General features: G+C 43.4%; 1 protein-coding gene across 1 annotated transcript; it reads right to left on the reverse strand.

Annotated features, from left to right (window-relative positions):
- Window positions 1-11,905: 11,905 nt before the first annotated feature.
- Window positions 11,906-12,922, reverse strand: LOC145357705 (zona pellucida-binding protein 1-like). Its single transcript, XM_080211131.1, has one exon. It carries the CDS (start codon window positions 12,920-12,922, stop codon window positions 11,906-11,908), a length of 1,017 nt encoding a protein of 338 aa, XP_080067257.1.
- Between the last annotated feature and the right edge of the window lie 1,690 nt (window positions 12,923-14,612).

Consider the following 14,612-nt stretch of genomic DNA (forward strand, 5'->3'; position numbering starts at 1 on the left):
GCATTAGTTCCCTCTCGTACCACACCTTTCCCTCCCTCAACTTTGGAGTGGTTGTCATGCCTGACCCTGTTCCTTCTCTCCCCCTATTAGTACCTTATGTCCTGCTCCAGGAGATCATTTTGTCTGTAATTCTAAAAATATGGAATTTATCGGTTAGTTACAAATAATATTAAGGAGTTACCAGTGTCTGAGACACAAAGCAATATGTGTATTACAGATATGTCTGTAGTTGACTGTCTACACTTCCTGCTGTCTCGACAAAGCAGCCAGCATAATTAAGGACGCCACGCACCCAGGACATTCTCTCTTCCACCTTTTTTTGTCGGGAAAAAGATACGAAAGTCTGAGGTCACATACCAACCGATTCAACAACAGCTTCTTCCCTGCTGCCATCAGATTTTTGAATGGACCTATCCTGCATTAAGTTGATCTTTCTCTACACCACTGTAACACTACATTCTGCACACTCTCATCTCATTCTCTATGAAAGGCATGCTTTGCCTGATTGGCACGCAAGAAACCATACTTTTCACTGCATACCAATACATGTGACAATAAATCAAATCAAAATCAAACCTTACCTATGCCCTCGGTAATGTGGGAAAGACAAGTTTCTGTTTTCTTTTGTGGAGTCAGAAGGCTTGGATGGTTTACATGCTGCTTGCTTTGGTGATTTGCTACAGTGCATCTTGTAGATGGTACACCCTGCTGCTACTATGTGTCGGTGGGGTAGGAGTAGGTGGTGGATGGAGGGACCATTAAGCAGGCTGCTTTGTCCTGGATGGTGTCAAGCTTCTTCAATGTTGTCGGAGCTGAGCACATCCAAGCAAGTGGAGATCATTCCATCATACTCCTGACTTGTGCCTTGTAGATGGTGAACAGGTTTTGGGGAGTCAGGAAGTGACTTGCAGTTTGCAGTTTCCTAGCCTCTGACTTACTCTTGTAGCCACAATATTTATATGTCTAGTCCAGTTCAGTTTTTAATTAATGGTAACCCCGAGGATGTAAATAATGAGGTATCCAGCAATGGTAATGGCATTGATTGTTATGGGATGACGGTTGGATTTTTTCTTGTTGGAAGTGGTCATTGCCTGGCACTATTTAGCATGAATGTTACTTACTAGTTATCAGCCAATTCCTGAATGCTGTCCATGTCTTGCTGCATGTGGGCACGCACTGCTTCACTATCTGAGGAGTGGTGAATGGTGCTGAACATTGTGCAGTCATCAGCAAATGTCCCACTTCTGACTTTATGGTGGAACACAGTAAGAAGTCTGACAACACCAGGTTTAAGTCCAACCGATTTATGGTGGAAGGCAGGTCATTGATGAAGCAGCCTAGAACACTACCCTGAGGAACTCCTGCAGTGATGTCCTGGAACTGAGAGTAGACTGAAATTGGCTGGGTCGGAGTTAACCTGTATTTTCTGTATGGGACGTGCCTGGGACACATTGGCGGGGAGATGCCAGTCTTGTAGCTACACTGGGACAGCTTCGCTAGAATGTGCGGCAAGTTGTGGAGCAATAGTCTTCAGTACTATTGCCGAAATAAAGATATGGTTCATAGGCTTTATAGTATCCCAGTGCCTTCAGCTGTTTTTTGATATCAGATGGACTGAATTGAATTTGTGATGCTGGAGACCTCAGGGGAAGGGCAAGATGGATTATCCACTCAGCAACTCTGGCTGAAAATTGTTGCAAATTTTTGAGCCTCCCCTTATATGGGGTTTTCCCATCATTGAGGAAGTTGGTATCTGTCGAGCCTCTTCCTTCAATGGCTGGTTTAATTGTCCACCACCCTTCATGGCTGGATGTACCAGGGCTGTAGAACTTAGATCTAGTCAGTTGATTGTGGGATTGCTTAGCTCTGTCCATCATTTGCTGTTTCTGCTGTTTGGCACTCAAATAGTCCTGTTTTGTAGGCAATGGCCTAATGGTATTATCATCGCCAGACTATTAATGTAGAAACCCAACCAATGTTCCAGGGATCCAGGTTCAAATCCTGTAATGACAGATAGTGGAATTTGAATTCAATAAAAAATATCTGGAATTAAAGAATCTGCTGATGACCGTGAATTCATTGTTGGAAAAACCAGTCTGGTCACTAATATCCTTTAGGGAAGGAAATCTGTCGTCCTTAACTGGTCTGGCCTACATGTGACTCCAGAGCAATCTGGTTGACTCTCAACTCCCCTCTGAATAAGGGCAGCTAAGAATGGGCAATAAATGCTGGCCACCAACGAAGCCCATGTCCCATGAATGGAGTAAAAAAAAGCTTTACCAGTCTGACACCTCACTTTCAGGTATACCTGGTGTTGCTCCTGGCTTGTCCTCTTTATCAGACCAGGATTGATTGCTTGGCATGGTGGTAATGGTAGTTTGGGGGAAATGGCAGGCCATGAGTTTATAGGTTGTGGTTTGAGTACAATTCTGCTGCCTCATGGATGTTCAGCTTTGAGTTGCTAGAACTGTTCAAAGTCTTTCCCATTTAGTGCCACACAACATGATGCAGGATATCCTCAATGTGAAGATGGGACTTTGTGATCGCTCCCACTGAGACTATCATGGAAAGATGCACCTGTGATGCGTGGATAGGTGAGCATGAGTAAAAGTAGGTTTTCCTTCCTCTTGTTGCTTCCCTCACCACCTGCCATAGACTGAATCCAGCAGCTGCGTCCCTATGTCGCCAGCTTGGTCTGTAGTGGTGCTACTGAGTCATGCTTAATTATAGACAGCAAAACCCTCCACCCAGCACCCATTCTGCACCCTTGCTGCCCTCAGTGCTTGTTCCAGATGGAGGGGTACTGATTCATCAGCTGAGGCCTGGGTGTTAGTTGGTAATCAGAAGGAAGATTTCTTGCTGATGTTTGACTTGATGACACTTTATCGGGTCAATTTTGAGGACTCCTAGGGCCACTCCTTCACTGTGCATCATTTGTACCCTCACCACGGCTGAGTCATTGCTGTCAGTCTGTCCTGTTGGTGGGGATATGGTGGTGACGGTGGTGTCTTGGCAATCTGATGTATGATTCTGTGAATATGACTATATGTCGGGCAGTTGCTTGACTCGTCTGTTGAACTAGTCTCCCAATTTTGATGCAAGCCCCCAGATGTTACTGATGTTATGGAAACAAAGGGAATACACAATGACTCTGAAGCATTTTCACTGTTTTTCTCCATTATCCTTAGCTTTCACACCTGGTCGGTTTTTCTAGCTGTGTTTTGCTAGAGATTAAGTCACTACAGCCGATTAGCCCAAGCTGTTTTCTGGTTTTACAATTTGTACAGTTCTACTCGCCTGCTTGTCTGGGAATATGGGAAGAGGTACTTAGCAGGGACATATAAAGGCCATGAGCAGACAAAATAGACTTGAACATGTAGCCGACTGAAGCTATATTGTGTATAAATATATGTCTCTGAATCTGATTCAGCTGGACTGCATTGATGTTAATACTCCATGAGTCTCCTTTCTGTCTATCTGTTTCATTACAGCCTTTCAGTATCCCTGTAGTGCAAAAGGAGGCCATTCAGCCCATCACATCTGCAGTGACAATAATCCCTGTGACCCCATGTATTTACCCTGCTATTCCCCTGATACCAAGGGGCAATTTAGCATGGCCAATCAACCTAACCTGCACAGCTTTGGACTGTGGGAGGAAGCTGGAGCATCCAGAGGAAACCCACGCAGACACAGGGAGAATGTGCAAACTCTACACAGACAGTCACACGAGTCTGACTGAATAAAACCCGGGTCCCTAATGCTGTAAAACACTATGCCACAATGCCATCCATGTGCTCATGTACTCCCATCTTTCATGTATTCATTTTTTTTCATTGCATCTGAACTGTTTGCCTTGACCACATCATGTGATAGCGAGCTCTTAATCTATCCACTCTGAGTAAAGAAATCCACTTATCTCCTTATCCCTTGTATTTATGACCCTAAATTTGAATTTTCTCACAAGTGGAAACATTCTCTTCGTGTTGAGTTTCTCCAACATCTGTATGATTTAATGACCTTTATCGGGTCACCTTGAGAAAAACACAGACTTTTTACCATATCCTGAGAGTTGTAAACTCTCAGTTGTGACATTGTCCTTGTAGGGCTATTTTGTGCTTCTCCAGTTATTCTACAGAATGTCCTTTTGACCATATAGTGACTGGAGCTGTGCACATTGCCCTAGGAGTGGCCTGACCACTGTCCTAAGCAAGTTTAACATCAAGTCATTGAGGTTTGCAGCATGGAAACAGGCCCTTCAGCCCAACTTGTCCATGCTGCCCTTTTCATAAACCCCAAAGCTTGTCACAGTTGCCTACATTTGGCACATATCCCTCTATACCCATCTTACCCATGTAACTGTCGAAATGTTTTTTAAAAGACAAAATTGTATTGCCTCTATTACCTCTGGCAGCTTGTTCCAGGCACACACCATCCTCTGTGTGGAAAAAATTGTCCCTCTGGACACTTTTGTATCTCTCCCCTTTAACCTTAAACCTATATCCTCTAGTTTTAAACTCCCCTACCTTTGGGAGAAGATATTGACTATCTAGCTGATCTGTGCTCCTCATTATTTTATAGACCTCTATAAGAGCACCTCTCAACTTTCTACGTTCCCAGTCTATCCAGCCTTTCCTTATAACTCAAACCATCAAGTCCCAGTAGCATCCTAGTAATTATTTTCTGCACTCTTTCTAGTTTAATAATATCCTTTCTATAATAAGGTGACCAAAACTGTACACAGTGTTCCAAGTGTGGCCTTGCCAATGTCTTGCACAACTTCATCAAGACGTCCCAACTCCTGCATTCAATGTTCTGACCAATGAAACCAAGCATGCCGAATGCATTCTTCACCACTCGGTCCACCTGTAACTCCACTTTCAAGGAGCTATGGTCATGTACCTCTAGATCTCTTTGTTCTGTAAGACCTCCCCTCATTTTTCTGAATTCCAAGGAGTATAGCCCCAGTCTACTCAGTCTCTCCTCATAAGTCAACACTCTCAACTCCAGAATCAACCTAGTGAATCTCCTCAGCACCCTCTCAAGTGCCAGTATATCCTTTCTCAAGTAAGGAGACCAAAATTATACACAGTTCCCCAGGTGTGGCCTCATCAGCACCTTATACAGCTGCAATATAACCTCACTGTTTTTAAACTCCATCCCTCTAGCAATGAAGGACAAAATTCCATTTGCCTTCTTAATTACCTGCCGCGCTACAAACCAACTCCTTGAGATTCCTGCACGAGGACACCCAGGTCCCTCTGCACAGCAGCATGCTGCAATATTTTACCATTTAAATAATAGTCCATTTTGCTGTTATTCCTACCAAAATGGATGGCCTCACATTTACCAACATTGTACTCCATCTGCCAGACCCTCACCCACTCACTTAGACTATCTATATCCCTTTGCAGACTTTCAGCATCCTCTGCACACTTTGCTCTGCCACTCATCTTAGTGTTATCTGCGAATTTTGACACACTACACTTGACCCCCCCAACCCCAAATCATCTCTCTAAATCATAAACAATTGCAGTCCCAACACCGATCCCTGAGGCATACCACTAGTCACTGATCGCAATCAGAAAAAACACCCATTTACCCCTACTCTTTGCTTTCTGTTAGTTAACCAATCCTCTATCCATGCGAATACATTACCCGTAACACCATGCACTTTTACCCTATGTCGCAGTCTTTGGTGCGGCTCCTTGACAAATGCCTTCTGGAACTCCAGATATATCAAATCCACAGGTTCCCCATTGTCCACTGCACATGTAATATTCGCAAAGAATTCCACCAAATTAATCAATTAATCAAATGACTTTCCCTTCATGAGCCTATGCTGCGTCTTACCAATGGGACAATTTATATCCAGATGTTTCACTATTTCTTCCTGGATGATAGATTCAAGCATTTTCCCTGGCAGGTACTGAGTTCCAGACCTTAATTTGTACATGCAAAAAAATATTCATTTCTTTGCTACTTCATTTGCCAATTATTATAAACTGTGACCTTTGGTTACTGATTATTCCTCCCTACCTTCTTTATCAAAACTCTTCATGAGCTTGAATACTTCTCTATATCTCTCCTTAACCTTCTCCACTTTCATGGGAATAGTCCCAGATTATCCAATCTCTCTGTATCGCTGAAGCACTTTGTTACTGGTATTATCCTGTTAAGCTCTCCCATGCCTTTACATCCTCCCTGAAATGCGGTGGCCAGAACTGTACATGTTACACCTCCTGAGGCCTTACTAGCTGTTTGTAGTTTAATGGTGTCTTTGTTTTTGTATTCAATGTCTCTATTTATAAAGCTGAGTGTCCCGTATGCTTCATTAAACCTTTGATCAAATTGCATTGCCACCTTCAAAGATTTTGTAAATAAGAACCCTTAGGTCCCTGTGCTCATCTGTCTCCTCCCTCAAGATAATAATACCATTTTGATTAACATCTTGTTCCTCCCAAAGTACATCATGTCACACTTATTCTCATTAACTTGAACCTGCCGTGTGGCTGTCTGTCCAAATCTATATAGTCAGAGAGTCATAGGATGGTTACAGCACAGATATAAGCTATTTGGCTTGCGGTGTCTGTGCTCACCTTCTACAGAACAACTTAACTAGTTCCACTTTTGCAGCCTTTACCAGTAACTCTACAAATTTTCCCTCTGTGCGCTTATCCAATTCCCTTTTCATAGATCATAGAATCCCTACGGCGCAAGAGGCCATTTGGCCCATCGAGTCTGCACAGCCACAATCCCATAACCCCATGCAATCACCCTAGCTAGTTCCCCTGACACTAAGGGGCAACTTAGTATTGCCAATCCACTTAATTTGCACATTTTTGGAGTGTGAGAGGAAACTGGAGCACTTGGAAGAAACCCATGTCAACACGGGGAGAACATGCAGACTCCACACAGACAGTGACCAAAGCCAGGAATTGAACCCGGGTCCCTGGCACTGTGAGGCATCGACGCTAACCCTTGTGCCACTGTGTCGTGAAGGCCATGATTGAATCTTCCTTCATCAACATCTCAGTCAATGTTCCAGATCCTAACCACTTGCTATGTAGAAAAGTTCCTCCTCTAATTACCTTTGGTTCTTTTACCATTGACCTTAAATTTATGTCCTCTGTTTCCTTCCATTAATGGGAACAATTCCTTGCCACGTAAGTTGTTTAGACCACGTGATTTTGAACACTTCCGTCTAATTGCCTATTAACCTCACTTTCACTAAGACAAAAAGCTCCAGTTTCCCCAATCTGTCCACATAACTGAAGTCCCTCATTCTCTCTTCTGCACCCTCACACCCTTCCAATGTCCAGGATTGGATGCTAGTTGAGACCAAGTCAGTGCTTTCTGAAGGCTCACTGTAACTTAAATAAAAGTAAAATACTGCGGATCTTGAAATCTGAAACAAAAGTAGAAAATCTCTGCAGGTCTGACAGCATCTGTGGAGAGAGAATAGAGCCAATGTTTCGAGTCTGGATAACTCTTTGTCAGAGCTGCTGACTCTGCTCTGATGAAGGGTGATCCTGACTCAACACATTGACTCAATTCTCTGTCCATAAATCATGTTAGACCTGCTGAGTTTTTCCAGCATATTCTATTTTGGCTATTATAACTCCCTTGTTTTATCTTCTATTTATAAAGCCAAAAACCTGCATGCATTTTTGATAACTTTCTCAACCCGCCTTCAATGATTTGTTCACCTGTTCCCAGCCTGGGTCTCTCTGTTCCTGCACCCTGTTTTGGAATGATATTTTTTTTTAAATGAGGTTGCCTTTCATTATTCTTCTCATCGAAATGTATCACTTCACATTTCTCCGCCGTAAATTTCAGCTGCCAGGTGTCCACCCACTGTAAGCATCCTCGTCAAATCTCTCCCCATTCTCCCCACAGACCACAACACTTCCAAGTTCCACGCCATCTGCAAATTTTGAAATTAAGCCCCGCACACTGGAGGCCCAGGCCGATAACATAGAAAGCAGTAATCCTAATACTGACACCTGGGAAATGCCAGTCCAATCCGATAAACCACTGCAACCCTTTTCCTGTCACTTAACTAACTTTGTGCCCATTCTGCCACTGTCTCTTTCATTTTCTGGATTTTAGCTTTGCTGGAAAGCTATTATATAGCAGTTTGCCAAATCTGCTTGAAGTCTGCTGCTGTCTTCCTCATTATTTCTTACGTTGCTCAGTTTTGTACAATCCACATTACATTCCCCACACCCAAGTCTCGTTCATTTATATAAAACGAATGAAGCAATAGCCCTAATATTGAGGCACCGCACAGCACACTCCTCTCCATTCAAAATAGCATCCATTCAGCACTCTCCTCTGTTTCCTCTCCTTTAATCAGTTACCTACCCAAGTGTAACAACTTTAGTCAGGAATTTGAGATTGGCCTGCTTGAATATGAACTCCCTGATCAAAGGCCAAATTGATGGTCCAATCATGGACCATGCTCTGTACTTAAAACTGAGTGTCAGTTCCTCTGGCACTCCAGATATAGACTATGTACTGAGAGCATGTTGTACAGTGTTGTTGGATCTTATAAATAAAGGAATTTTGGTGAAGGGACTTCTACCTCTGAGGACTTATTACACCAAGTTAGCACCATCTCTTTATTTCCCTGGGCTAATCATTTCCCGATCAAGTCTGTTTTGCGATATTATTGCAAATACTCTGTGACTACCCATTTACTGTATTGTCCTCATCACCCATTTCTGTTACTTTATCAAAGAGCTCTCCCAAAGCCACAACTGATTTGCTGTTAACAAACCCTTGCTTAGCAATCTTTTATCTTCAAGTGGGAAATAATTTTGTCTTTGATAACGTTGGGTGAGATTTTCCAGCCATTCACAAAGATGGGATTTTCCAATCCCGCTGCAGTGAATGGAGATTTGGCTGACCATCAAATTCTCCATCCTTGCTTGTAGCAGTGGCGGGACGTGAATGGCTGGAAAATTCTGGCCATTCTCTCATAATTTTCCTACCACTGGCATGAGTCTATTGTTGGAGTGGCTAACCACTGATTACCAGGTTTATTTCTCCTTTGTTTTTGAATAGATGATTATCCTTTGCAATCTTCCAGTCTTGGACACCATTCGCCCAGAGAAATGAAGATAAGAGCAGAAGGAGGCCATTTGGCCCTTCGAGTCTGCTCCACCATTCATTACGATCATGGCTGATCATCCAACTCAATAACCTAATCCCGCTTTCTCCCCATAACCATCGATCCCATTTGCCCCAAGTGCTATATCCAGCCGCCTCTTGAATACATTCAATATTGTCATCCAGAAAAAAGATTGAGAAGTTCTGATTACAGCTGTTATTTCACCATCTTATCAACCTAGATACATCACATGAGAGTTGGGTGGCCTGTTAATTTTGAGTGTTGTCAACCTATTTAAACATCCTCGCTAATCATTTTTATCCTTCTTCCTCACCCTGTGCTGCAATATGAATTTCATCCCCTTCTTTACGAGAGAGAGAGAGAGAGACAGAAAGACAGAGAGAGTTTGGTTCCACTTAAGTCAATGAACAAGAGTTAGAGTCAGAGAGGGTATTCAGTTTATTGGAATAATTGACCTGATTATCAGACAGGCTTTACAACAGGCAGCCTACACAATAACATGCACCAAGCTGAATATCTACTCCGAGCACAATCGGTTTTAAATCTGACGGTTTACATTGGCACTTTTGGAAGTAAACAGGATGACATAACGTTTCTGACTTTACAGAGGTAGGGTTGAAAATTCATTGCAATCACACTTTTTCAATTTGTAAAACAATGAAATGTCCTTTTATTCCAGTATAGAAGACTGAGACATTTAAAATTTAATTAAAAAAAAGGCTGGAGAGTTCGACAAGGGAGATGCTGGCTGAAACAAGGGAACATTAAAATCCGGTAAATCTCTCCCTACAGATGCTGCCCGTCCTGCTAAGCATTTTCAGCACTTTCTCTTTTCATTATCTTTAAAATGAGGGCTGGACAAATTGGGGAAGCAATTAATACAAAGTGTCAAGAGGAATTTGGAATTCTCTCCACAAAAGACTGGGGGGAGTGGGGCAGGGGTGGGGAGGCTGGGGATCTGTAGGTTTCATGGCCGAGATTGATTGATATTTTTCCACAGAGTCCTGAAGAAAACAGACTCGAAACATTAACTCTGTTTGCCTCTCCACAGAGGCTGCCAGACTTGCGGCGTTTTTGTTTTCATTTCAGATCTCCAGTGTCTGCAGTATTTTGCTTTGATCGTGTTGTTGGATTTGTGTTGGGTTAAGGTGGGAGGATGAAGTTGAGGAGCAGGTCAGTGGTGTTTATTTGAATGGAGGGGAGGGCATTTTTGAGGGGCTGCATGGCCTTCTCCTAATATTGCTTTGTCATTAACTATTGACTTAGCCACAGTATAATAAACAGCTGATCTGATCTTGCCAGCTTCACACACTGGCCAAGGTTGAAAGGTCTGTCCGTTGTATCTTAACACTTATTTGGGAGGGAGACTCTACAGTTGTGATGCTGCCAATTGCCACATTTGCCGTGTGACTGACTGCACAGTGTGATTCGAGCGAGTTTGGCACAACACAGTGGGCAGATTTTTAGTGGATCAGCAAGTCCGGTTAACACTTGGTTAATATTTGACAGTTAAAGCAAATGGTAACATTTCTTCAACCCATTGGTATAGACTGACCAGATGGTAGAGGAGAAACAAGGTGGAAATTCCTGACTCTTGTGTCAACCCAACCACCAGTTTTCTAGGGTTTCTTTTATAAACACTTGGATAGTTCAATTGTAATTGCTAAGAATTGGGAATATTTGACTTGAGATCTTGCCGAGAGAGGTGACTGGGGATTTTACGTATTGATGGGTAAGAGAAGGATTGTTGTTGGCAACATGGCTCTGGGATAGAAAGGATGAGTCAGGAGTGTGGGATTGCTAACCCTTCTGATCATTCTGGAACCAGCAACAATTAAAGCTCAATTTCCATCTGTCAGCAGCCAGGCAGAGACAGAACAGGGGCACCAAAAGGATGTTGTGATCTATTTAATTTTTCTTTGAACATTTATTTGAAAGCTAGCATGTGGTGATAACATTGGAGATTGGAAAGAAAACTCAATGATGTACATTCAAGAAAAGTAGGGAAGTGATTGCAATGGTGTTAAAATAGGAAGCAGGGATGAGATGCTGATGGACGTGCCACATGGCCAATATCAGAAGCATGGGGAGAGGGCAATTAGAGGTCAGGGTTAATGGTTGGGGGGCTGGCGGGGGTGGGGTTGTATATTGGTAACCCCGGAAAAAAACTCCAATCAATATTGGCAACCGTAAGCAGGAGCAAGACAGGGAAAGTGTGCATGGATTGGTGAAAATTTAATAACATAATGCTCAAACGTAGTGATCAGTTAATGACAAGAGGATAATTTAATCATCTAAGTGGGTTATAAAGCACTCCTCGCTTTCCTTAAGCATACAATCGCAGTGTGGAAAGAACTTCCTGTGATTAACATTGTATTCCAAACTTTTATTTAAAAAAAATGCATTACTGTCTGTCGGGAATAACGTACAGATTGGATCATTTCAACAATAAATATTCATTCATAGCAAATTTTTATTAAAATGTCAAGCAACACCCATCAAACCCCGGCCCCAACTCCTCGCCCCCTTTGACCCTCCCTGCCAAACCCATCCTACCCAATATGAGTAGAATCTTACAACAGACCATATGGAAACAGGCAACTTGCATTGACTTCTTTTATTTAAAATGCAGGATGCCACCCTCGATGTATATGTATATATGATCTGGGGTTTCTTTCCTGATATCTTACATTAGTAAAAAAAAGAAATGTCACCAGTACCAACCGGGCAAAGGTCGATGCTAATGCTTCATAAAGTGCAGGAGAGGTTCACTCACTCAGTTTGACAGTCTGTTTCTCCATAGTGGATGGCATCGCTACAGAGCAAGCAGCTCACGTGGTGGCCAGCATTGTACGTCCCTGGGCTGCACACCACACAGCACTCCTTGCATTGCGGGTGCTTCTTGCGGTCCTTGCCGTAGCCGGGCTTGCAGCGGTCGACCCGGATCACCTGCAGCGTGCCGTCGATATAGTAGATGACGGGCAGCAGGCCGAAGATCTGGCGGTACGCCTCCGCCTGCTTGGAGAAGAAGGCCTCCACCCGGTGCCGTACCTTCTCCAGCCGGAGGTTGTGGTCGCACTCCGCCTGGTTGTTCTCGCAGATCGTGTCCAAAGCCTCCACGTTCAGGTGCACTTTCAGCGTGAGGAAGAGCTCGTACTGAATGCCCGCCAAGGGGACCTTCAGTGTGTGACACTCTGACTTGTATAAACTGATTGTGTAGGCCAAGTCGGCCACCAGCTGGTTCAGGGCCGTGTGTAACCTTTTCAAGAACAGACTGTTGTAGGAGCTGTGGCAGTTGGCTGCGTGATACTGGGCCTGAAATTCATAGGTGTAATTGGGGTCATGAAATGCATATAAGAAATACTTAAGATTCAAGGATTGCAAGGACTTGGTGCCAGGATTGTAGAATAAAATGCTGCATATATAAACCCCTGATGACTCCTTGTTGAAGTTTTCAATGATCAAGGTGCCCGTCTGCGTTATTGTTACGCCTGGTTTTTCAGAAAGCTTTACCTCCTGTGGTCCTTTCCAAGTGAAAGTGGGATCCATTAGCTCCATGTTCCTGAGCTGTGGCGTGGTACAGAGAATCCGCGGGCTGGTCCCGTACTGTTTGATATAGACTTTCACAGGGCCGTCATCTGAGCCAACCACTTTGCCATCTGAGGGCCTGGCTTGGAAGAGGTGAGTCTCAGTGAAGTCGCTGGCAGTCATGCCAACCAGGGAGTTCACAATCAGCCCACACACAATGAGGCACTTGAGGGTGGGAGTCAGTGGGAATAGCTTCTCCATTTCCTCTCTTAATCATCCTGCCTTCATTTTGCCCCTCTGCTCTGTGAAGGTAAACCACATGCCAATTGTCTGATGTCAGCCTCTTCCCATTGTCACAATGACCTCAGTTGTAAAGTCACACGGTGTCTTGTGACATCAAAAGGGATCCTTACTGTCATAGTTACAGCTGAGGTTCTGCAGCAGTTGCTAATAAGAATGCGACCAGAGTTTGGGATTTCAGTCATTTAGAACAACACTTCTTTTGTACAATTACAAAATTGTTGTTGGGTAAGTGTGAAACTAAACCCTCCAATCGAGGGTGCTTAGCTTCTCCAATTGCACAGCTATCTTTGTGTGAAACCGAACCATTTTTGTACCAGAAACACCAAGGTTCAGATTGTCACTCCCTGGTTGAAGGCGCGGAGTTGGGAGAATTTGTGACTCCAAGCTCCAAAAGTGTTTCCCTGAAAGTTTGATTTTCAGTCCTTCTCAAGGTCCTATTTGAGGAGTAGATCATCAACAGTGAAGTCCCTGTACCCTGGAGGAGATGTCATTGCTTTGTCAGGTGAGTGTCAAAGGTATGAATGTTGACTAACTCTTCACGATCCCTGAAATGGGTGACCCATCATAGGCTTTCTCTAAGGAGGAAATTGTCATTGTTGCTGCCTAATCAACATGTCATTAGTCATAGAGGTTTACAGCATGGGAACAGGCCCTTCAGCCCAACTAGTCCCTGCCGCCCTTTTTTTTAACTACTAAGCTAGTCCCAATTACCCACATTGCCCCCATATCCCTCTATACCTAACTTAGCCATGTAACTGTCTAAAAGCTTTTTGAAAACAAAATTGTACCCGCCTCTACTTCTGCCTTTGGCAGCTCGTTCCAGACACTCACCACTCTCCGTGTCAAAAATTGCCCCTCTGGACACTTTTGTATCTCTCCCCTCTCACCTTAAACCTATGCCTTCCAATTTTAGTCTCCCCTACCTTTGGGAAAAGATGTTGACTAATTAGCTGATCTATGCCCCTCAGTAATTTATAGAACTCTATAAGATCACACCTAAGCCTCCTGTGCTCCAGGGAAAAAAGTCCCAGTCAATCTAGCCTCTCCTTATAACTCAAGTCCCAGCAGCATCCTAGTAAATCTTTTCTGCACTCTTTCTAGTTTAATAATAGCCTTTCTATAATAGGATGACCAGAATTGCACACAGTATTCCAAGTGTGGCCTTACTAATGTCTTATACAACTTCAACAAGACGTCCCAACTCCTGTATTCAATGTTTTGAATAATTAGCTGATCTATGCCCCTCAGTATTTTATGGACCTCTATAAGATCACACCTAAGCCTCCTATGCTCCAGAGAAAAAAGTCCCAGTCTAGCCAGCCTATCATAAAATCATAGAAACCGTACAGTGCAGAAAGAGGTCATTTGGCCCATCGAGTCTGCACCGACCACAATCCCACCCACACCCTGTCCCTTATCCACCTACTAATCCCTCTAACCTATGCATCTTAGGACACAAAGGGGCAATTTAGCATGGCCAATCAACCTAACCATCACATCTTTATCCTTATAACTCAAGTCCTGGTAGCATGCTAATAAATTTTTTCAGCAGTCTTTCTAGTTTAATAATATCCTTCCTATAATTGGGTGACCAGAACTATACACAGTATTCCAAGTGTGGCCTTACTAATGTCTTATACAACTTCAA

Source organism: Carcharhinus amblyrhynchos, chromosome 24, assembly GCF_965287045.1.
Source record: "Carcharhinus amblyrhynchos chromosome 24, sCarAmb.v2.hapA, whole genome shotgun sequence".
Taxonomy (NCBI): domain Eukaryota; kingdom Metazoa; phylum Chordata; class Chondrichthyes; order Carcharhiniformes; family Carcharhinidae; genus Carcharhinus; species Carcharhinus amblyrhynchos.

What these genes read in the sequence shown, in the direction of transcription:
- LOC145357705 (XM_080211131.1), bottom strand. Translation starts at nt 12,922, where the DNA reads ATGGAGAAGCTATTCCCACTGACTCCCACCCTCAAGTGCCTCATTGTG.